Here is a 24,763-nt window from a genome sequence, read left to right as displayed (position 1 = left end):
TATAAAAAATATCATTAATATTATATTATTTAAAATAAAATATTATTTTTTTCATGTATCTGTTTAGATATCATTTAAATAGTACTATGATGTCATCTAAATATATATATAAATACTTAGATGTTAGATATATAAATACATAGAAATTATATTATATATGTAAATCCCTATTTTATATTTTTCGAGAATGATAAATAATAGGCATTAACAACACTAACCAAATAATTAATTTCTTAAGTTAACACCGAGCATTTAGGCTTCGTTTGGGGTAAAATACCACTATGTTTATCCTGTTTTGTTTCCTACTTTTAAGAGATTTTTTAACTATAAAACAGCGTTACAAAACTATAAAAAAGCCGTCCTAAGTAAAGCCTTAATGTTGATATGGTATGTACTGTTGAGTGATTTTGTAATTTAGGCTTCGTTTGGGACCACTTTTTTACTGCTTCTTGAAGCAGTTTTCTAGTCCAAAAATTAAAATTTTTGTACTAGAAAGCTGCTTTAAGAAGCAGAAAAAAAATCATCCCAAACGAAGCCTTAGTTTTCATTTCTATTATTCCATATTGTTTCATACTGAATATTATAACACGAAGTATAATGCTTAAAAATCTAGAGTAATATTAGAAAAATAAGTTCTAGTATATAATAGAATCATGAGTTATATGCTAATCTAATGATTTCTCTAAGGAAGAACAAAAGGAACATTTTGAACAAAGAAATTAAAAAATTCAGCAAATTTGGTGATATTCCAACCAACAATGGCAGTAACTGAAAAAATACCAAACAGTTCTTTAGAAGAAAGGTCTCTCTTCTCCTCGTGGAGGGTTGAGGGGGACAAAACAAGCAAAGGCCATTACTTCTCTCAACTGCCATAAGTCAGGGATTCCTTGGAGTAGCATTAAAGCCTTTTACTCTGCTTCTCATCTCTACTCTCACCCAACTTTGGTGAAAAAAACTCATCAAATCTTACGTTGATCTTTCATGGCCTATCCCTTGCTCTTCTCCTCGCTCTTCTTTGTCTACTTTGTCTAATCTTAGTGAGATAGAAGATTGCCGAATGATCAAATCTAGATATGAAGTCATCTTCTCATAGCTCCCTCTTTCTCATTCTTGTCTTCTCCATAGTCCTCTTACTGAGCTTACAGCTTCTTGCATCTCCAAGTGGTGAAGTGGAAGCTGAGATTGAGAAGGTTTCAGGGAAAGACAATGTGGACGGAGGAGAGCCAAATATAGCCATGCTTACAAAGCTTAGGATGCTTTTTGGTCTGCATGGTTCAAGCTCTGCAAGCCAACACATAAGAGCTTCGCAGTTATCCCCAGCTCAAGCACCAATAGAAGAAGTAGCTGAGATCCTATCTCCTCTTCCATCACTCCACAAGCTCCACATCTATCACATAGCACCATCAAAGAATCCAAGGAAACCCCCTGTTGTTCATGGAACGGAAGAACATTTATCAGTGCAGAGAAAGCATTCACAGATGATTGTAGCAATCTCTGTGTCTATCTTAGCAACCTTAGCTATCTTTGGGGTCATGGCAGTGGCAGTGCTAGTTTATAGAAGACGTCGAAGAAATGCTGGTCATTGCAATATTTCTAACAAGGTGAGTTTTGATCCTGAGCCAGATATGTTTTACTTTGACTCCTTAGCACCATTTCTTGAGAGTGATTCAGATCACAAGCTGTCTTCTGAATTGAAGAGTGTGATGTCAGTTGAAAAGAATGTAACTTCTTCCTTACAAAGTGAAGGGTTGACACACCACTCATTTTTGGATTCTGAGAACCATTTAGAGGAAGCTACAAATAATATTGACTCCTTATCTTCTGATGGGAGTGACTCATTTCATTCTATATGTTGTTCTCATTGCTCGATCGAATCGAAGTGTAGCCTCGTTGAGCCAAGCTTAGATTGTTCACTAGCAAATGGTAATTTGCATCTTCTTACTTCCTCAAAACTGAATGTATTCTCAACTAAAAGCATAGAGAAACCAGTAAGTTCTACCAATTTAATTCCTTTCAATATAAGAAAAGCTTCACTTCATCCTCTTGTTCCAGAAAGCTTAGAGAGTAAACCATCTCAGTTCTCAAACACGCTTAACAATGAGGATAACATGTTGCCTCTTCTTACTTCTCAATCTTCTTCAAATCCTCAAATGGTACCAGCAGGAAGTTGGCCTTTTTCCAAAGATACTGAAAGCTCAAATCTAATTGCTAAAATACCCTCTGAATCAAGAAATCAAGCTATAAGAGCAGATCTTGCATCATCAATGCCTATAACTGTTGATATAATGAACTCGGCAAAACAACTTCAAACTGTACAAAGCATCAAAGGGCAACAGATACCAAACCCATCAAATTGTAATGGAAGCATTCCAAAACCTCCACCACCGCCACCACGGCCACTGCCGCCATCATTTCAAAGGAGTAGCAACATCGGTAAGCCTGCTCCCCCTCCTCCTTTCCAACAGCAGCAAAGCTCAGCAGTTGATAAAGATGGCAATCCACTTCCAAAGCTGAAACCACTTCACTGGGACAAAGTAAGAGCTGCCCCTGACCGTTCTATGGTGTGGGACAAGATCAGATCAAGCTCTTTTGTGTAAGTAGCTATCTGAACCCATATCTTATCTTTAAAAACTTTTTCATATTATGGGAATGTTATAAAATATTGTAAGGATGGTGGATACTGAGGATCTAAATATGCTTAATATACTAGTAGATTGGCACCTATTAACCCAATGGTTTAAGCTAATTGTTAAGCACCATTACCAATACATTAGGAACTTAATCTTTATAATCTCTTGCTTTTGACATTGGTTTATTCCAATTTCATGTTTACTCTAACAATATTCCTCTTTTATGAGTCTTCCACATTAGCTTTCACACTACTTCAAATGGAAGATTTTTAAGATCATAAAATGTCTAAGTATCAAAAACTCAATCATGTGATGCCTGCATGAGAGTCAATTATCTGTTTTTGAATATTGCATTATATTGATAGAAGTTGCCCACCACATGGGCCTTCAATCTCCCTGTAACAGAAGCATTTTAAGCTAATAAAATCTCATACATCAAGAACCTACTCAATTATGTGATGTTTAGATGAGAGTTAGCCACCTGCTCTTGAACATTGCTCGTTCATAGTAAAAGCTACCAATACCAAGACCAATGGGAGCCACAAACCACACACAACTTGATCCCACAAGAAAATGGGTCTAATACTACGTTATAAGAGTCTGAAGTTAGTAAATTAGAAACTTATTTTCACTTTTGATGTGATATTATTTACACTCTCATGTTTACCTGAACAAATATATGCAACTTTGAATGTTTTTTTTTTTGTAAATTTCTTGTAGATTGGATGAGAAAACAATTGAATCGCTTTTCGGGTACAATATGCACTGCTCAGTGAAGAATGAAGAATCAAAAAGAAAGAATTCGTCTCCCAGCAAACAAGTCCTTGAACACAAGAGATTGCAGAATTTCACTATTATAATGAAAGCCTTGAATGCAACAGCAGAACAAGTTTGCAATGCTTTGATACTAGGCAAGACTTAATGAGGAGAATGGTTCTTTATTTTTTTATAGCACATTTAAAATTTTGTTTCAGATATTGTTCATTCAATTGTTAGGTAGTGGCTTGGGTACCCAGCAATTGGAAGCACTTACAAAAATGGTGCCTACGAAGGAAGAAGAAGAGAGAATATACAAATATGAAGGTGACATTGATGAGTTAGGATCTACAGAAACTTTTCTGAAAGTGATACTCAGCATTCCATTAGCCTTTTCAAGGATTGGAGTCATGTTATATAAGGAGACATTTGATGATGAAGTGATTCACCTGAAAAAATCATTTGCAATTCTAGAGGTGACATTCTAATTACAAACTTATGAAAAATATTCTGAGCCAAATTGAAAAAGGACAAGCCCATGGCATGCAGTGTGTCATTGCATCATTTATTATGATGAAATACAAGCATGTTCTCAGATCCATAAACTTTTTATATAGGGTCATTTTTGTCCCAACATTCAAACATGTTCAATTTTGGTCTCTTGATTTCTCAAATATGATCTAAAGTAGGCCCTATGTTGAATTATTTTGAATAAGATTTGAGAAGTCAATGGATTGTTTAGATCATCTTTGAGAAATCAATAGACTAAATTTGACACATTAAATAGTCTACGACTAAAATGTATCATTTTGATTTTCTCTTTAGCAATACATATCAACAACTAAAGGCTTTGTTTTATGTAATTTTTTAGGAAGCTTGTAAGGAGTTGAGATCAAGCAGACTATTCTTGAGATTACTCGATGCCGTGCTGAAAACCGGGAATCGAATGAATGTCGGGACTATACGAGGTGGTGCAAGAGCCTTCAAGCTTGATGCTTTGCTGAAGCTTGCAGATGTCAAGGGAACTGATGGAAAGACCACATTGCTGCATTTTGTTGTACAAGAAATGAATAAGTCAGAAGGCTTGAATACCCATGAAAAAAACAATGAAAAGGCCTTCACAAAAGGTAAAGCTAAGACTACAAAAGAGAAGGAAGAGGATTACAATGCAAGGGAACAAGAAATAGTCTCTTCACTAAGCAGTGAGCTCTGCAATGTTAAAAAGACAGCAACCATGGATTTGGATGTATTGGCAAGCTCCATTTCGAATCTATCAAATGGAATGTGCAAGCTGAAAGAACTGTTGGAAGAACTTACAAGGAATCAGAGGGATGTAAGCTTTGTGAGTTCAATGAGATCATTTCAAAAACAAGGAGAAGGGATAATAAATGAGCTAAAGGAATCTGAGGACCGAGTTTTTCGCCATGTTAGGGAGATCACAGAGTACTATCATGGAGATGTGAGCAAGGATGAGGTGAATCCTCTTAGAATTTTTGTAATTGTAAGTGATTTTCTGGGCATGTTAGATCGAGTTTGCAAAGAACTGAGGAGCTCAAAGAGCCCACAGACTCTGAATCTTGCTGTTTCACTCGCTAGAGGTTCTTGAATTTATTCAATTTGACTGTGATTGCATATATAAGTACATATGTTTTTTATATATTGCTTGTTTAAGTTTATGTTTTTGTGTTCCTATTAAGTACTGAGAATGACAACATATTTGTGAATCATCTCTTGATCTTCTTCTTTCCTACCACTGATGCTATTGTTTTTGCCTGAAATATGAATAATAGATGGGCTATTTTGATTTCTTGTGAATAAAAAATTTATGATATTTTAACTTACTTTTGTTAGTTTCATGTGGAATCTATTTGTGTTGATCAATTGAGTTGTACTATTGTCTCAGACCTCAATTTTGTTCGCCAAGCTTGCTGGGAGGTTGCAGGGGGTCTTCCTCCTGAATTTTCTTTTTATATGCAATCACACAGTGCTGCAGCGGTTTATAGTATGGTTGGAGATATACAGACAAAGAGCAGAACGCTACAATGCTCCAAACCTAGGCACTGCAGCACTTCTAATCAAGCTGGAGATAGAGAGTGGAGCGTTGCGGCGCTCCAAACCTGGCTTCGTGGCTCTACGAGCTAGGCTGCATCCCTAAGAGTTTTCCCTTTTATTTTTCACGTTTAACTTGAAAGGTTGCGACGTCCCTAAAAGTTATTCAAGTGTGTCTATTTGTCCATTTTGTGTGAGAGTTACAATTTCTCCTAATTTGCACAGTGAATTTCTTGGTGTAGTGTGGCTCCGTGGTTATTTAATTCCCAGTTTTGATTTTTCCAGGTTAAATCTTAGTGATCTTTAGTTTCCACTGTATTTTTCATTTTCTTTCGTGTATTCGCTGCTTGGCTTTGCTTCCCCAACAACTTTGTTTGTGTGAATAAAATCACCAATTTGTAGAAACTTAGAAGGTGTTTATAGAGCTTAAAGACAATCCTAATATTTCATTGCAGTCAATCAAATTATCCAATTTGCATATTTATTTATCTCAAATTAGGACATTTACCAAAAAATATAAAAATATTAGATAAAATTTAATGTACCCCTGTCAACGTGTGCAGAATAATTAAAACTATAATATATTAAAAGTCATACGGTGGAAGTTTGCTAAAATTTGAAATATCAAAACTTTTGTAAATTTTGATCAAATCACAATAAAAAAATATAAAATAAGCAAAACCATTGAAACCAAAAGCAGGTTAACAACAGCCTATCTTGAGATGAGCAAATTTCTCAACTATGCCTATGGACAAAAATGATTCTACTACCCTAAATTTCTCTCTCATTTTTCCTCTCTCCTCTCTCCTAGCTTTTCTTCTCAAATTACATATTCTATTCTCTCTCAAATGTATGAGAAAAAAAATGGCATATAAGAATTCTATTAGTGGTTAAAGATTTTTGTTATAAAAAATCTTTATGATACAAATGTAATTATGCCATTTGTTTAGTTTAGGCATAAAATTTATATAAATCTTTTTATATCTTGAAATTCAAAGTTCCTAAAAAAAATATTTATGAAATAGACCAGCATGTCTAAAAGACTCTAGTGAAATCTATTTGTAAAATGAACACATAATGGTTCTAGAAAATCACTTTTATTGACATGTGTCATTTTTTGGGGATTATAATTAAATAAAAAACTTCTTGTTTTCATATCTACATTGCCCATAAAATTAAAAAATATATATAATTAAAGAACAATAATATCTATATAATGGCAAAGATGGTTTACAAATTAGACTTATAATAACTCCTGAAATATTATTTGACTGTTAAATATTGGTTATTACAACCCATCCATACAACAGGACCGAACTTCCATAAACCTTTCCTACTAAAGAAACTTTGTTGGCAAAGGTTTTGATGATGAATCTTTGAAGGATTGTATAAGTTCTATAGAGGAATCCTAGGTTGAGAGCCTCCATCTTTTATGTAAATCCCACCAAAATGGTCAAAATAGTGTTACACCTCACCTTCCTCTACCTTAAATCAAAGACTTCCCACTCAAGTATGTATAAGCATTTGTTTCCCACCATTAGGCAAAGCGTCAACCTCTACTAATCAAAGGTCCTCTAAAAGACCATCATTGCATAAATCTTAGGAGGGTACAAAAAAGAAAAATAACTATTTATTAAAAAGTTCTTAGAAGCATATTAACTTCTCCTTATTTTAAACCCCCTTATGAGCGCTTCATGATATATGGGCCCCAAGAGTCAGAACAATAGATCGATTTCTTTTAATTAAAAGTTCTAAGGTGCATGAATTATCACATGGACTCCATAAGAGCATAATAACTGGCAAATAACTTTTACTAAAAAAATTCATGAGAGCTCATCATAACACAAACCAACATATCTTAAGGGTCCATCTTCTTTAGAGGATTATGTGTATTATATATTGTAATGAGGTTGAGATTTTCCATTTAATATGTGAATACCACACATCAAAACCATCACGCCGAAATATTATTGCACATTGCTTTTCTATACTATGGATTTAAGATTGCCCGCTTGAGGATATATATGCATTTAAATCCTAACAATTTGCCTAAGGCTTTGCCTCCACCTTTGTCAATCAAAGTCTTCAAGATGCCTTGCATGAATCTTAAGAGGGTATGGAAATAGACAAATGTTGTCCCTAGGAGGGACCGTCACCACCTTAAGGGGACATGAACATAAATGAAATTCTTTTTATTTAAAAGCCCCAAAAGATATATACCCCAATAAGAACAACAATAGTCAAATTTCCTTTTATTAAGAAGTTTATTGAAGGGTTTATTGATATCCAAAGTACAACAAGAACTCCAAGAAGAAAGAAAAATATTCAATGAACTCATGGCAGAGCTATCAAGTAATTTTGACTTTTTTTAAGGAAAAGATTGATATGATATATAATGACTTATTAAACTGAACAATGATACAATCATTCCTCTCAAAACCTACAAAATCAAAGTCTGAATGGATGCAAAAAGGAGTTAAATAAATGATTTCATAATATGAAATTTAATGTTAGATTTATCATTTTAAGTTGTAATATTTAATTAACTTTGGTGTTATAATTATGTTAAACATATCAACATTTTGAAATTAAACCTTTAAATGTATTTCAGACTTATGAAATAGTAATGTTTATATTATGATTATAATTAAATCATTGCTAATTTTACTATGGATATGATTAGTTGCTTTTATGTCTTAATTTGTAACAAAATTAATTGTTATGTTTCTAGTTCCTATTTTATCGTGCTTTAATAGATCAAAGTTTTACATTATTTAAATAATAAATTTTTAATGTTAAAATATTAAAAGATAATATAATCATTGCATTTTATTGCTATACGAGACTCCGTACTCTACACTTAACTAAATAAAATCAAATATTTAGAATATACAACTTTAATTTAATGTGCATATACCTAAACAAATAAAAAAAATAATTCTTCTAAATTTAAATAATTTTTTTAAATATTTAGTTGTACACTTTAAATACCCTTTAAAGAAATACAATAACTCTAAAAACATCACCAAACGATCTCTTAAAAAAAAAAAAAGCTTAAATCTTATAATCAAGTTAAAAAGGTTACTCCAAAACTGTAATCGAGTAAATTGCATTTTCAATCCTTCACCTTCTCAGGCTTTGGCCGGTTCCCAGTCGATCGGGTGGCGGCGCTTCGTCCACTGCTTGCCGGGAGATACAGCTGGTCAATGGCAGTCTCTCGGCTGTTCAAAATTTCCGCTAAGCCGAGGGCACCGCTCCGTCTTGCCGCGGGGGCAACCTTCGTTGCTCTCGTCTGGCATACAAGCCCTAGCGTGCTAAGCGGTGAGTCGACGCCCTCCTTGTCTGGCGAGACGATCCATAGGGCCTTCGATGGTGTAGCCCGAACCTCTCGTGCTATCTATGCTGTATGATACATCTCCTATGATATTCATTTGCCTCATATTATTTATTCTCCATCTCCTGATTCCTCGACTTATGTTGATCTCTTCAGATAAGTTCCATTGTGGTTGATTACAAGTATTCTCTCTGGGGTTTGCCTCTTGGATCGAGTGATTACAGATCTAAATTGCCCGAGGTATAATGGTATAGTGACGTGGGTATGCTTATTTGGTACCTAGATTTCACCGTAATTTTCTTTGGAAATACATTTATTGCTGTATTTCTTTGATGTCTATCCTTCGCCTAATATTCTTCAATGATTAGTAAAAATGAACATATATTGGAGCGATTTAATATGGTTGGTAAAAATAAAGTGTTGATGCATCAATGTATGGCTGAGATGATATGAGTTTTGTACTTTTAGTTTCTCTTTTTGAGTTTGCGATGATTTTTATGCCTGCCATGTATTCTTGATTCCTCGTATTCTAGTTTTTTTAATCCACTTAGATATTGTGTTTGTAAATTGTAGGTTTTAGTTGATTTGATGTTGCATAAGGTAGAAGAGATTTGATGTGGAGCTTGATCAGACTTCAAGGAACCCATTTGGGGAGTGAAGAATAGCTAGTAATCCACACGGTTTCATGAGGGAGAGTTCTCAGTTAAGACTTAACACAGTTCTTAGGAAGATAGTTCTTGGTTTTGAGGTGGTTCATACATGGAAAAGAGATTTGCAAACTTTTATATCTTAAAATTTTGGGTTATGGTTGACCGGAAAGAAATTGAATGTCAATTACCAGAAGGTAAAAAAGATTTATTAATTTTGTTGGTTTGGAGAGACGAAACAAAATGAGTGTGATAGAGATGAAGCTATTGGTTGTGAGGGAGGGGGTGGTTATTGTAAGACCATGTACTACTTCTCTTTTAAGTTGTAGAGTTTAAAATAGTCTTTGTCACCAACTCACCATCTTCTTGCATGGCTCTAGTCTTTACACCACCTTGACAAATATATAATTTTAACCATTTCCAGTCCTTAGGAGACTAGGAAATGTAGTGGGAAGTACCAAATCAAATGAATGCAGTGTAAAAGAAATATTTTAGAGTTCTTTGGATGAATGTAAAGTAAATGTAGATGAATGTTTTTTTTGTTTGCTTTGTAGTAATGAATATAGTATAAAGTCCAAAAATGGTGGAGGCCGTCGGGGTTGGCGGCAGTGGTGTTTGGAGGCTAGTGGCAGTGGCCGGTGGCAGCGGTACCTGGCGGCTGGAAGGGGTTGTGGCCGGCAGCGGGGTTCTGGCCATAGTGATGGCTGGCGGTGAGGAGTGAAGGCCGATGGCGGGGAGTGGTGGCCACCGACGATGGGTGGTGGTAGCTGGTTGTGATCGAGCTTGCTTGCAGTGTAAACGGTTCTTGCTCAAAATTGTGCGATTTTAGTTTATCTTTGAAGGAATTAAATTGTTTTACACTAAATATACTTTACTTTGCATTTCTTTTTCGCCAAAATTTTCAAAATCAAGCATTCACTTTACTTTACACCCATTTTACTTCCAACCAAACAGCCCCTAAGTAAAATTTGGGAGAGTGATCAATGGAAAATTTTCAACAACAAAAATTTTCAGATTAAAGTGTAGTTGGAAGGATTGAGAAATCCAAGCATAAGTATATATTGGTGAATTAAGATTAATAAAATCAGGAAAATTTTTTCTGAAAAGAGATGAAAGATGGTGATGGGTTTTTTCTATCTAATTGAAAATTTTGTATTAGACTATGAAAAGAAAGGAGGCTTGGGTATCATCAACCTCAGATCAACTAATCTTGCTCTTTTGGTTAAGTGGATTCGCAAATCTATTGATAATTGCAATACTTGCCACCAGATCTATCTTTCATGGCAAATATTTTTGGAGGGAAAGATCTATCTTTAATGTTTTTAAATTTTTTTATATTTTATTATTGTATCTCTTTCTCTTTATTAATACAATATATCTCTTAACTTCTAATTTGTATTAATCCTTTTTTTATTGAGAAGGGTTTATCACCCAACATTTATGTATATATAAAAAAATTCCAAAATAGTCCTCAAACTATTCGTTTGTGGCCAATTTAAATCTCAACATATCACGTTGCTTCAATTTAGCCCATCAGCTATATAAAATTGATCTAAAATGGTTCTCATGTTATAATTGTGATATAAAATTGAGTTAGATTTAGTACTTCCACTATACAAAATTGATCCAAATTTACTTATAGAGGGACCATTTTGGATCAATTTTGTATGGTCGAGGGACAAAATTGGAGCAACGTGATACTTTTAGACTAGATTGACCATACGTGAATAGTCAAGTCAAAGGGCTATTTTGAAGTTTACCCAAAAAAAATCTTTGTGAAAAATGCACACCTATTTGAAATTTCCCCATCAAATGTGGAGCTTTTTACCTCAAAGCTACTCATCTCCTGACGTCACTCCACTTCTCTCCAATGGAGATCTTCCAAAAGATCAAAAGTAATAAAATTTTCTGAACTTAGATCATGTCATCTTATGCTATTTATGACAACTTATAGTGGGTTTGTTTTTTATAAACATGATTAGAGTGCAAACGTTTTTGCAAACTCTTACAAATTTAACTCACCTATTAAATTCAGTGTTTATTAGACTTGGTATGACAAAACTAAAGTGCTGGATGTAATTTTATCTTCTAAAATACTATGGAATTAGTGTGATTACATTATTATTATTAGAAATTACTTGTCAGTGTTTCATTCTATATAATCTTCATAACTCGTCATATATCTGATTTTTTGTTGCAATTCATTAATGATCCTTATCATTAGCAATGTAATTTATTATTTAAGCAAAAAGGTTGCAGATATAATAAGAATAGTTAAACTTACCTTATCCAACAAAAAAAAGTGTTACGCTAATCAGAGTTTAGTGGTTCGTTCCATTATTCAATTCCCCCTACTCAAGAGTTGCTACATAGCTTTTAAAAATTTTGGGATGTGCAACATGCATCTTAAGCTATGGCGACTTCTACGATGTCTATCTTTCTAAATTTTGCATCATCTTTGGGTTAGGTTCATCTTCGTGCTGCTAAAAAGCTGCTGAAACTTTGTGAAGCCAATGGAGGGTTTTATGTGAAAGCTGGCCAATTCGTTTCATCATTGAGACACGTTCCAAAGGAATACTCTTTAATACTTTCATCATTACAAGATCAGGCATGTGAAAAATCTGCATTTCTTATGATCTTCTATCGGCTGAATCTTATTAGAATTGCATTATGATTTATGGTTTGTTTGTTCAGTTATATTTTTTCATCTAGCAGGTGAATCCATGCAACATCAATGACATTAAAGAAGTGATTTTCAAAAGTTTAGGTGAAGACAGTTTAAAATTGTGAGCCTCTGCCTTTTCCTTATATGTTCTCTCCCGGTACTTGAAAACTTTGTAGCGTATGGATCTGTATGAATGCACCTTTTTGGTTTTGTGCTTGAACTATATTTTGTCTTGGAACCGCTTTAACTTTTTGTTTTATGCTTGTTGATGCACTGGCATTTGAACTATGTATGGGCTTGCGGCCTGATTTTACTATGTTTATGCATGGTTTTATGTTCTGTATTAATTGTTAAGTTCTCTTTAGTAAGCTTCTAAAAATGATACGAAAAGGACATAATGTTAAGAGAACGTAGGGAACATGAGTAGTTGATCATGGTAATGGGAACATGAGTATCCAACATGGCACTTATCTTTGTTCTTTGCGAGTAGTTTCTTTTTTAGGAAAATTAGAAATAAGTTTGATGTTATAGGGTGCAAACCACTTGAAGAATCCTCATAGATTTCTTGCAGTTGTAAGCTAAAGGCTGGCTTTATTTGTAGCAAATTTATTGCATTCTAGTTGCACATGAAAAAGCTGCTCTTGAACCTCAATGTGAAGGAGATGAGAAGCTACCTATGCTGCTTTGACTTTCTCTACGGGAAGCCATTGCTATGTACCTGTAGCTGTGGTGAAAATAATGACTTTAAGTGAAATTGTGAAGGCTGGCAACTAATAGGATGAGAACGACTGAGTTATGAAGAGATCTCATGGTTTTCTTGAGGTGAAGGCATTTAAGCCATTATAAATATGCAACCTTCAATATAAGGACATATGCTTGTATTTAGCTGACTTTGTTTTGATGATTTTAAGCTTCCACCTTGAAGATCAATAATTTAGTTAGAGGTCCTTGCTCCTTATTGATATGAAAATGCACGAGGGACCCAGTTGTAGGCTTTAAAAAAATGAGAACCAATGTAAAATAACCCCTTGGCTTGGGGTTCATGTGTAATTTACTGATAATAAAACTTCTTGCATGATTTCACCAAATCTGTAAACTCTCTGAAAAATCGTTCTTCCAAACTTGCTCGCATGTGCTTGCGCTAATATATGCCAAACTTCTGTTGGCTAACTAGTTGTTTGTATTGATTTTTTTTTTTAATTTTACCCTTAGACTAAATCTTTCTATGAGTTTTTTATGAATATTATTTTATGCTAAGTGCATGATAAAAGCACAACTATGTTGTCTGAACACCCTAGTATTTATTTCACCATATTTGGGTTTTTTGCCTGCTTCCGTAAATTTTCTTTACTTTGAATGCACCTTTCATGCTGTATATTTAAAAGAAATTTATTTAGGGTATTTTTGTATGAGGGGAAAATGGTCCATAATATTTATTGTCATTTTTAATAGAAATGTTTCTCCGTATATTGCTAAAAGTTTTGGGGCATTTTTTGGTTGTGATTTGCACCACCTTTTATTTATTTGATGATTTTTCAGATTTCGTTCATTTGATGAAAAGCCAATTGCTGCCGCATCAATTGCTCAAGTACACTACGGAACTTTGAGGAATAATCAAGAAGTTGCAATCAAGGTCAGCATTATCTACTTGTGATGATGAGTATAATTGTCGTCTGATGATTTCATGCATTCAGCTAATATCATGTTATTAATGTCTATGACAAAAATGTATTTTTTGTACTTGGGTATGGTGGGTTGATTCTTGAGGATAGATAGATATATGAAGTGAATTTTTTGTTGCTTATATATTGACTGAAAATAGTATTTGCTGTCCGTATATATGCAAATGATAAACTACAGTTTGGTCTTTCATATTTCATTTTGTCCACTGCAGTCCCTTAATTTTGATTTGGTCCACATTTTTTCTATTTAAGTTTCAATAAGTTACAAAATGCCGTAACATTTAATTTTTATTTCTTCAATTGGAGTATTTCATTTTTTATTCTTCCCTTCCTAATAGTTATCTGTGGGGATGTTTTTTTTGTGTCTATGTGGCAGTATGGTGGGGGTGGGTGGCACTTGCTCGTGTGGGTCCGAAAAAATGGCCCTGCTTGTATGAGAGATTAGCTTTGGATGATTTTTTAGGAGTTTGATAATGTAATAAATAAAGAACTACCTTTATATATTGCCATCATTAGTGAACTACATATTCTTGTTTTGAGGTTTTCTATTTGTACAAGTTTTCACTGTTCATTAGCAAGCCCTATCAAAAGAGAGAACTATCAATTTAGGCTAGTCTTAAGGTTTTACATTAACTGTTATTTTGTCATGATTTCTTATATGGTTTGACCTACTATGATTCATTTGAGCAATTGTTTCTCTCATACTTAAAGGGGATGATGGAGGAATATTACAAAATTTGATTAAAATTCTATGATTCTATCATCTTTACTCTGTCAACAAGCCCGTTTGAATACTCAAAGGGATTTCGATGTTTCATTCATTTACTAGAAGATCCTTCACAGCAACCATGAGTCCATGAGATACCTTGTCTGAGGGGACCATGAAAATCGAGTGTGAAGAATTTATTGGGGTTCTAATTTTATCATCAACCTTGGCTAATAGAGTGTTCATGTCCTATCAAATACACTAGATGATTCACTAACTTATAGATGTGGTCATTCAAGAACATCCGGGCTTTGCCCTTTTTGTTAAAATGGTTTAGTAGCATTCTTTAGGCATGTCCACCCAATATGATTTTGCTTGCCATGCCCTCGCTGCCAAATATTTTTTCACTTGAGAGTATAGTCACACTACTATGATGTTGGTTCATTTGTTAAGCGTGGTCAAGCTTTGGCTTTGATGCTCTTAGAAATACTTTATAAAAGGATGATGTGTGGAAATTTGTGCCTTATATATAAGAGAGAAAAAAATTGACCAAAATGATCCCATGACTCCTTATGAAAGATCAAAATAGTTCCCAACTATATTTAAGGACCATTTTGTTCCCTTAACTCCTTTAAAAAAATAATGATGAGTGAAAAATGCCTTTGTTTTAATTGTGATGCAAAATTTGGATCCCAACATCATTGCCTAATAAATTTTACTTATTACTTGGCGCTAACGACATTGAATTTATAGTCCCCTCCCTCTTCCCTTGATATAAATGTTAATCACAATTTTTCTTCTGAAATTAGTTTAAATGTCTTAGCGGGACACAATTTAATCCCCGTTCTTTTCGTTTAAATGGCTCTATTAATAATCAAAATGTTCACATTTTAATTGATAGCGGAAGTACCCATAATTTTATTCAAGCAATCTTATTCATTAACTTGTTCTTACTTTTCAACCCATCAACTAACTTAAAGTTTTAGTAGGCAATGGCAATTTGCCTTTTTATACTTCTAAATGGCCCAATGTCATAATTGCTATGCAAGGCTATCACATCACTTTAGATTTGTTCGTCCTTTCCATCCATGGGGCTGATGTCGTCCTTGGTATGTATTGGCTACATTCCTTAGTTTCAGTTTTACATAATTGTTGTGACTTGACTATGCAATTTAGTTATCAAAATCAACCACTTATACTTTATGATGAACCACAATTATCTTGCAATCCCATTTCTTTCAACCAATTACTTGCCCTCATTTTTCATTCCCCAACCATCTAGCTATTCACTATTCAACCCTATCACCTAAATATTGATCTTGCACCACCTAACTCTTTGGACAAATATCTAGATACTTTCCCTCAACCTCTTCCCACTCTAATTACCACATTATTATATAAATTTCAACACTTATTCAAACCACCATAAGAGTTAACACCACTACATATCATTGACCATCATATTAATATTCCATCTTTATCCAAACCTGTTAACATTTGTCCTTATCGTTATTTACATTTTCAAAAGGATGCGATGGAGCAATTAGTTTTAAAAAAGTTACAGTATGGTATTATTCGCCATAGTCATAGTCCTTTCTCTAGTCTTATCAAGAAAAGAGATGGCACTTGGCGTTTTTGTTTTGACCATCATGCTTTGAATACCCTTCTAGTTAATGATAAATTTTCCATTCCAACTGTGGATGAAGTGATGAACTGTTTGATGCAATGCATGAAGCCCAATTTTTTTCTAAACTTGACCTTCGCTCTAGATATCATCAAGTCTGTATGCACCCATATGACATTCGTAAAACTTCTTTCCACACTCATGATGGTCACTATGAATTTTTTGTTATACTTTTCGGCTTAACAAATGGGCCATCTACTTTTCAAGTTTTAATGAACCAAATTTTTGTTCTTCTTTAAAAAAATTGTCATTATTTTTTTATGATATCCTCATCTATAGGAACAATTATTACGTCGTCCGACCGGACGTAGAGGAACGTCCGGTCGGTGGCAAATTCCCGCCAAAAAACGAGTTGTACCGAGCAAATACCGAGCAATACCAAACAATAACGAAGAATACCATCATTTGAAGACCCAATACCGAGTTATACCGGGCATTACCGAGCAAATACCGAGTTATACCAAAGTTGTACCGCGTTTTTCCCAGAAAAACTCGGTACAACTCGGTATTTCTCGGTACAGCTCGGTATAACTCGGTATTGGTCTTCAGAGAACGGTATTCCTCATTATTATCAAATAATACCTAGTTGTACCGAGCAAATACCTAATTTTTTGACGGGAAATTGCCTCCGACCGGACGTTCTTCTACGTCCTTGCACCGGACGTAATAAAAGTTCCATCTATAGCCCTACTCTAGAACGTCATGTTGATCACTTCCTCCTTGTATTTCAGTGTTTAACTACAAACAAGTTGTTTCTTAAATTAAATAAATGTCAATTTTATCAAATCATCCATCGAATATCTTGGTTATATAGTATCTTCTAGAAGTTTCTATCCTGATCCTAAGGAAATCTCTGTTATGACTAATTGTTCTATTCTTTCATCTATAAAATAACTTTGCCCGTTTTTGGATTTAATGGGCTATTATCGCCACTTTATCTCAAAACTATATTTCAATTGCATCTCTTTTAACTGACTTACTCAAGAAAGACTTTCAAATGGAACGACTTTTCTTTTATGGCCTTTAATAACCTCAAGAGAGCCATGAACACAACCCCTGTTTTATCTTACCAGAATTTTCAAAATAATTTATTATTTGAAATTGATGCTTCAAACATTGGTATTGGAGCTGTTTTGCTAAAAAAAAAAAATTCCCATTTATTTCTTCAGCAAAAAGCTAAACACTTACCTATCCCGATCCTATACTTGAAATAATTATTTGCCTCATTGAGGCTGTTTGCAAATGATATTAATGCCTATTAGGCTTTGAGCACATTATTCGCACAAATTATAAAACCTCCGTGACCTTCAAAAACAAATACTTCAAACACAAGATCAACAATATTATCTTCTCAAAATCTTAGGCTTTAATTTCTCCATTTGAGTATAAGCCATGTAAATCAAATATTGTTGCTGATTCGAGACAGGGTTCCTCTTCCATCAGCATTATTCTCATTTTTTGCACTCACTAATTTCTCTTTTTCACTTACCAAGGATTTAAGAAGGAAGCCATTACATCTTTAAATATACTTCAATTCACTTCCCAACTAGCAAAAGGTGAGCTTTCTCCTTCAGATTACTAAATTGAAGACAATATTCTCTATTTTCAAGGTCATATCTATATCGCGAGTCTTCTCTAAAAAATTAAATTCTTTCTGAATTTTATTCCACAACTCTTGTTGAACATTAGGGTAATCTCAAAACCATTAAACGAATCTCTTCTAATTTTTATTGGCATGGACTCCATAAAGATGTCATTGATTTTGTCAATAATTGTTTTACTTGCCAAGAAATTAAAACCTCTACCCTGCCTCCCGTCGGTCTATTAACTCCTTTACCCATTCTATTATAAATTTGGGAAGATTTATCTATGGATTTAATTATTGGCCTACCTACATCAAAAGGTGATGCAATCAAAAATTTGGGGAGGGGCCCAAATTTTTTATCACAAAAACACAAAAAACTTCCTATATAAAAGAAGACACAAAATGCTCAAAAAGAAGAGATAACTTAGAAATTTTAGAACAAACTCTTACATTTCATATAAACGAACACTTTTATAAATAAAGACTTACAACTCTTAAAATCAAACGACTTACAAACAAAAACTCTAACAAGACACCCTAAACTTGCTTACTTTGAGAAGAGGGATACAGGTGAGGTGGTCATTTGCGGAGAGACGAAAGAGATTAGAAGCCGAGAAGAAGGTTGGAAAGAGCTCGCAAGATTTCCTAGAGGTGAAGAGAAGAAGAAGTGGACAAAGCTCGCAAGATTTTCCAACAAAACCTGCAGGTTTACATTTCCAAAAATCACATCATATATCATACTTAAACAACCCAAAACATCTACTATATATAGACATGAAAAGGGAATACAAACAGCCACTTTAATGAATTTTCACAAGAACCCAAGCATCATTCTCTACTAGACATTAATGAGCTGATATCTAGTAGAACTTACAAAATTGTCAACTCAATTTGTTTTGATCCATTTCTTGCCCACATCAGACTCCCCTTCTTGAGAACTCATCTCCCGATGAGTTGGCTTTTGCTTTCTTCGGAGGAGGCAAGGATAGTGCATCCAGCTCTTGAATTTTTTTTTTTTTGCTTCAAAATTTTTGGCACTTGAGTGTAGCTGCACTTGAATCTTGAAAAGCTTGATCTTAATCGGGTCAAAAGAACTTTCTTGTGGTGAGGTCCATTGGTTTACTTTCTTGCTTGCTTTCCACTTAATGTTTATCCAACTTGACTTAGAAAGACACAAGACTTAAGACACAAACTTAGGAAGACACAAAACAAGACTCACGCACAACCAAGACTCATTAGAACTCACAAACTCACACAATAACTACTATGACTTACCAAGACTTGCTAGACAAACCGACTCATAATAAAACTTTCATGATAACTAACATGACATCAAGACACACATGACACAACCTAGGACTTCATAACTTGCTATGATACTAAAATGATGCAATAAAAAATTTGGGAGAGGGACCCAAATTTTTCATCACAAAATTAATGCAATCAAAAATTTGGGAGAGGGGCCCAAATTTTTTATCACAAAAACAAAAAGACAACTTCCTATAAAAGAAGACACAAAATACCCAAAAAGAAGAAATAACTTAGAAATTTTAGAACAAACTCTTACATTTTATATAAACGAACACTTTTATAAATAAAGACTTGCAACTCTTAAAATTAAACGACTTACAAACAAAGACTCTAACAAGACACCCTAAACTTGCTTACTTTGAGAAGAGGGATACATGTGATATGGTCACTTGCAGAGAGACGAAAGAGATTAGAAGTTGAGAAGAAGGGTGGAAAGAGCTCGCAAGATTTCCTAGAGGAGAAGAGAAGAAGAAGTGGACAAAGCTCGCAAGATTTTCCAACAAAACCCGCAGGTTTACATTTTCAAAAATCATTTATATATCATTTTTAAACAACCCAAAACATCTACTATATATAGACATGAGAAGGGAATACAAACAGCCACTTTAATGAATTTTCACAAGAACCCAAACATCATAAGTCACGGAATTCCCCCAAGCATTTCATGGAAAATAGCCCAGCCTGGGAACCGAAGGAGCAGCCACGGGAACCAAAGAGGCCCGCATAGAACCGAGGCGCCAAAAGGCACGGAAAGGCCCCCAGCTCGGGAATCCAGCAGCCAACCGAAAAACCAAGGAGCCATGGCACGGGAAACAACCAGCACATGAAGCCCAAAAATAGCCACGAAATCCCATGGGACAAAGATAAATATTAAAGAAGAAAAGGGGAGGAGAAGGGACAAGAAATGGGGGAATGAACCTCAATTTATGAGCTAAAAAAGCTCTATACTAGACATTAATGAGCTGATATCCAGTAGAACTTACAAAATTTTCAACTCAACTTGTTTTGATCCATTCCTTGCCTACATCAAAAGGGTACACTACCATTTTAGTAGTAATTGATCGTTTGTCCGAATATGCTTATTTTGGCTAATTACCCCTAATTATTTTGCTTCTCAAGTAGTTGAACTTTTCACAAATATCGTTGTTAAATTGCATGGATTCCCCAAAACAATTTTCTCCAACCATGACAGCATTTTCTCAGGCCACTTTTGGCATCGTCTTTTTGCCTTGAGTGACACTTCTCTTCACTATAGCACTGTCTATCACCTACAAATTGATGAACAAACTGAGGTACTCAACCGTTGTTTAGAACAATATCTTCATGCATTTACATCAACTATTCCGTGATTATGGTCTACATTTCTTTGTTGGGCTAAACTTTGTTATAATGCATCCTTTCATATGACTATTCAAATGACTCCTTTCCAGGCCCTATATGGTAGATAACCTCCATCAATTCACGCATATATTCGTGGTTCTTCTTACATTTATTATGTAGACACTTTATTAACAAACCTATACACCCTTTTACAACACCTTCGCTAGAATGTCTCAAGCTCAAAATTGCTTGAAACTAACAATAGATCACCATAGAAGGGATTTGCAATTCTCAATAGAAGATCTGATGTTGGTTAAACTACAACTCTTCAGGTAAAACTCTATTGTCCACATAACACATTCCAAATTAGCTAAACGATATTTTGGCCATTTTCCAATTGAAGAGGTCATTAGCCTAGTGGCTTACCACCTAACTCTTCCTTCTAATAGCAAAATTCATTCATGTTTTTCACATTTCTCATCTCAAACCATTTAAAGGAACCCCTCCTCTAACTCTGTCCATATTGCCAAATCTTACTAATAACGATCAACCACTCCTTGTTCCTTATGCCATTTTAGCATCCCATGTTCATGGTCAACCTCACCATCAAGTCTTGTTGCAATAAAAATTAAACACACTGGAAGATGTCACATGGGAAAATTTTGTACTACTCTCTTAAACCTTGAGGACAAGATTATTTTCATGGTGGCGGGAGTGTTAAACATCAATGCATTTCATTAGATCCTAAAAATGGTGCAAGTAAATTGTAAAGCATGGGCTACCAACATGATCGACCAACCTACAATGATCAGAATATATCAAAGAAGACGAAGAAGCTCCAAAATAGTCAAGCTTTGTAACATAATTAAGTGATATGCAAATATGTAATAAAGCTTTACTTTATTTTGTTCTTTTAAGTAAGGTAGATCAAGTCTACCTATTTTTATTAAGGTATGTATTAGTTAGACTAAGCCTATCTTATAAAGTTCGCCTAACCAAATAGTATAAATAGCATTTATTGTAATAAAATAAGCATGAATGAAAATTTCTTGTTTCTCACCTTCTAGTTTCTCTTGGAGTCGAAACGTACTCTAAAGGTGCGCCACTTCTTGGCCCTCCATGAAGCATATTAGTTGGTGGAAATCTGCTAGGCACGGTGGAAAGAGGGCTGTGAAGGGGATTCTTGTGGGTTGCTGCATGCATACTGGAAAGGATTGTAGGTGGAGAAAGATCTTGTTGTGGATTGAGATTAGTGCAACAAGAGCACCATTTGATAAGCTTCTTGGCATCCAAGAAGAAAGGGCACCTTTAGAGTTGGTGTAGACTCCAAAAGAAGAAGAAGAGGAGAAGAAAAATTAGAAATTATTCATTCCATAATCTTTTCTTACAATAAGAGGGGTATTTGTAATGCTTGGTTAGACCAATTTTAAAATATAGAACCGATCTACCTAATACAAATTTAAAATAGAATAAAAGAAATAAACTAGTGCTTATTGCATATGTATAAACTATTTAATTTGTAATTTATTTGCCCAAAAGATATATTGCTATCCTTTGCTTGTTGTAGTGTCAATGTGGAATGATTTTTTTTCCTTCTTCTTTGATACTTGTAGGTTGGTCTGTCATGTTACAAGCACATACTTCTCAATTTGATTCCATTTTGGGATCTAATAATATTTGATTAAGTCTAACATATACATTTGTGTACACACAAAAATGAACTAATTTAAGCTAAATCAGCTGTGCACATGTATGTACAGCCCTAAAATCGAGTTTGCATGCGCAATAGTTGAAAGAATGTGCTTATAACACCTATACACAGGTGTGTGCAACTCATATAGTGAGTTTATACTGCCGTACACTTCTGTAAAAAATCAAAAAAAAAAAAAAAAAAAAAAAAAAAAAAAAAAAAGAAAAGAAAAAAACGTGTTCTAAAATACCTGTACATAGGAGTGTGCAACTAAAAAAATAGGTTTACGGGGATGCAAACAACATGTGCTACACTAATGATGAAAGAACTGCTGTGTACAACATAAAAATTGAGTCTACAGTTCATTTGCAACCCGGTAAATGAGCAAACATGCATTTTCAAGAAAAAAAAAAGACCAAACATGGCTAAAACACTTGTACATTGATGTGTAATGGCAAAAAGTTGAATTTATAAATTTACAAGTTAAATCGCATTTTTTTCAGCTTAATGCACATAAGATAAAATGAATAATAAAAGAATAAAACATCTATACATATGTGTGTATGAACAAAATATAATAAATAATATTATAAAAGCTTTTGATATACTTTAGACCCAAAATTGCACATTCAAAGAAGGAATATATATATATATATATATATATATATATATATATATATTCCTTCTTTTTAAATGCAGTTACATTCACTTTAATTTAATGGGCAAAAAAATTACCGAATAATATTTGAAATTGATTACATGGTGCCTGTTAAAAGATTCTGACATCAATAAATGATAAAAGTTGGAGAACAAAAAAGCTCCAGGCAATGTAAACTCTAGACTTGCATTGTGAGAAATCTTTAGATTTTCTTGGAGATCGGACGAAGGTCCTCGTTATGGATTTTGGGAAATCTTCAGACTTGATCTATGCACTAGGTTTTCATTTTAGGTTATAATTTTTGTCACATACCTTAAGTCTTGCATTTTTTAGCTGCATCTTTTCCATTTCTTTTTCAAAATGCATCAATCTCATATTTCATTCTATTGCCTGTTGGTAATTTATAATTTGTTAAATCTTTAAACAAATTGTTTCTTTCTTCTTGCCAACGTTGGATATCATACTCGAGGTAATTTATTCATATTAAAGAATCTCATGTAGGGTTGCAATGTTTTTCACAGAGAAGGATCTCATGTACCGTGTAAATAAAATTGTTTTTTTCGGCTTTAGGTACAGTATCCTGATTTGGAGCAGCGTATGAAGATAGATTTCACAACTATGACTATCCTTTCTAAATCGGTTTCCATGGTATGACGACTTTACAGTTTTAATCTCCAACTTCTATGTGAATGAAATAAAGCGCCTGAAATACTAAATTCACTTGCAACTTGGTCAATTTATACTTCTATTCAAATTTGCATTAAATTATCATTGGCTGAGCTTGCCTCCTCCCATTTTTGCCACATTATGTAATGGCTGATAATTGGTTCAGGTTTAAGTTGGGGACTTTGAAATCTATCTTTATATTTTAAGTTTAGGTCAATTAAAACTTAAATCTAACTAATGAAGGTGATAGAGGGACGAGAAGAAACCTTGTGTACACCAACTTCTACTTATCAACATACATAAGTTGGATCTTGAAAACACTCAATTGGCCATTCAAAATAATTTTCTTTCATATAACTATGTTCAATTACGAGCCATAAATCCCTATTTATGGAAATAGGGTTACAAGGACTAGACCAAAAAAACTAAATTCAATTCTAATCCATCTTAGAATGAAATTCAAGCTGAAAATTATCTAAAAGAAGATCCTGTGTCCTAATAAAATAAATCTAATGAAAATATATGAAAATTGATGTAAAATTAAGAATGAAACTAAAAATGCATAAAAATGGGAGAAATTTAGCTTTGTTCTGGTTGCTCACTTTCCCATCTGCCCCCTCAAATACTAAGCTTTTTCTCATATCCTTATTAAATTGGAAATTTTCTTGAAGATATAAATTGGAAATTTTCTTGATGATTTAAATATTATTTGCTTACAATATTATCGCACTGATCTTTGCTCATTCTCATCTTGCTTTAATTGGAAATTTTCTTGATCTTCCATACTTTTTGGCTGATCATAATGAAGATATAAATAAAATTGATGGTGCTGAAAGATTAAAATTGATGGTGCCAAAAAATATATATTATTAGATTTGTATCCGTTGGAATAACAAATTTGATAATTAAGGAGTTTGGAGATGGCCTCATTTTCATTTTGGTTGGTGATTTTGATGATATATCTACTAAAGAGAAAATGACTATTGTGTTCCTCTATGTGAATGGACAGGTCATGTTGAGAGATTTTTTGGTATTATGAATGCCTTTGAGACAACTAAATCCCATGAGGTCATTTGAGCTATTCTTTTGAACTAATGGTTTATAGTGTCTCAAGAATATGTGGTCAATGTTATGATGGAATTAGTAATATGTGGGTTGGTTGGGCTCTTCATGAATGAAAATAGATTTATATATTATATTCACTTTATTGCACACCAACTTCAATTGGCCTTGGCATTTGTTGTCAAAAGTTTTGTTTAAATTGATATACTATTATTTTAGTTTGCAATATAATTAACATCTTTGGTGCTTTGTGTAAACATCATGGTCTACTCAGGGATCACTTTGGTATTCTCTTTATTTTCTTCTGTTTAGACTATT

At 33.9% G+C, this 24,763-nt stretch overlaps 2 protein-coding genes across 4 annotated transcripts in view; both read left to right on the top strand.

The window, feature by feature from the left end:
- Nucleotides 1-964: 964 nt before the first annotated feature.
- LOC110095071 (formin-like protein 2) lies at nucleotides 965-5,541 on the top strand. The gene is made up of 5 exons (XM_020820445.2): nucleotides 965-2,593; nucleotides 3,351-3,541; nucleotides 3,627-3,862; nucleotides 4,258-4,984; nucleotides 5,372-5,541. The coding sequence occupies exons 1-5, from the start codon at nucleotides 1,074-1,076 to the stop codon at nucleotides 5,539-5,541; spliced, it is 2,844 nt and encodes a 947-aa protein (XP_020676104.2). The 5' UTR covers nucleotides 965-1,073.
- Nucleotides 5,542-8,524: 2,983 nt separating this feature from the next.
- Nucleotides 8,525-24,763, top strand: part of LOC110095074 (uncharacterized aarF domain-containing protein kinase 1) — a 74,818-nt gene continuing 58,579 nt past the window's right edge. Inside the window, exons 1-6 of one of the 3 annotated variants that reach the window (XM_020820450.2) lie at nucleotides 8,525-8,839; nucleotides 8,926-9,009; nucleotides 11,884-12,024; nucleotides 12,132-12,202; nucleotides 13,621-13,714; nucleotides 23,288-23,365. In XM_020820450.2, the coding sequence (XP_020676109.1) occupies nucleotides 8,642-8,839; nucleotides 8,926-9,009; nucleotides 11,884-12,024; nucleotides 12,132-12,202; nucleotides 13,621-13,714; nucleotides 23,288-23,365 (666 nt within the window). In that variant the 5' untranslated portion in view covers nucleotides 8,525-8,641. Of the gene's footprint in view, nucleotides 8,840-8,925; nucleotides 9,018-11,883; nucleotides 12,025-12,131; nucleotides 12,203-13,620; nucleotides 13,715-23,287; nucleotides 23,366-24,763 lie in introns of those variants that run through there. The other 2 variants (XM_028694545.1, XM_028694551.1) reach the window with 2 other exon arrangements.

This window comes from Dendrobium catenatum, unplaced genomic scaffold, assembly GCF_001605985.2.
Source record: "Dendrobium catenatum unplaced genomic scaffold, ASM160598v2 fragScaff_scaffold_54, whole genome shotgun sequence".
Classification (NCBI taxonomy): domain Eukaryota; kingdom Viridiplantae; phylum Streptophyta; class Magnoliopsida; order Asparagales; family Orchidaceae; genus Dendrobium; species Dendrobium catenatum.
The sequence above is the reverse complement of the archived record's forward strand: the minus strand, read 5'-3'. Positions and strand labels throughout refer to the sequence as shown.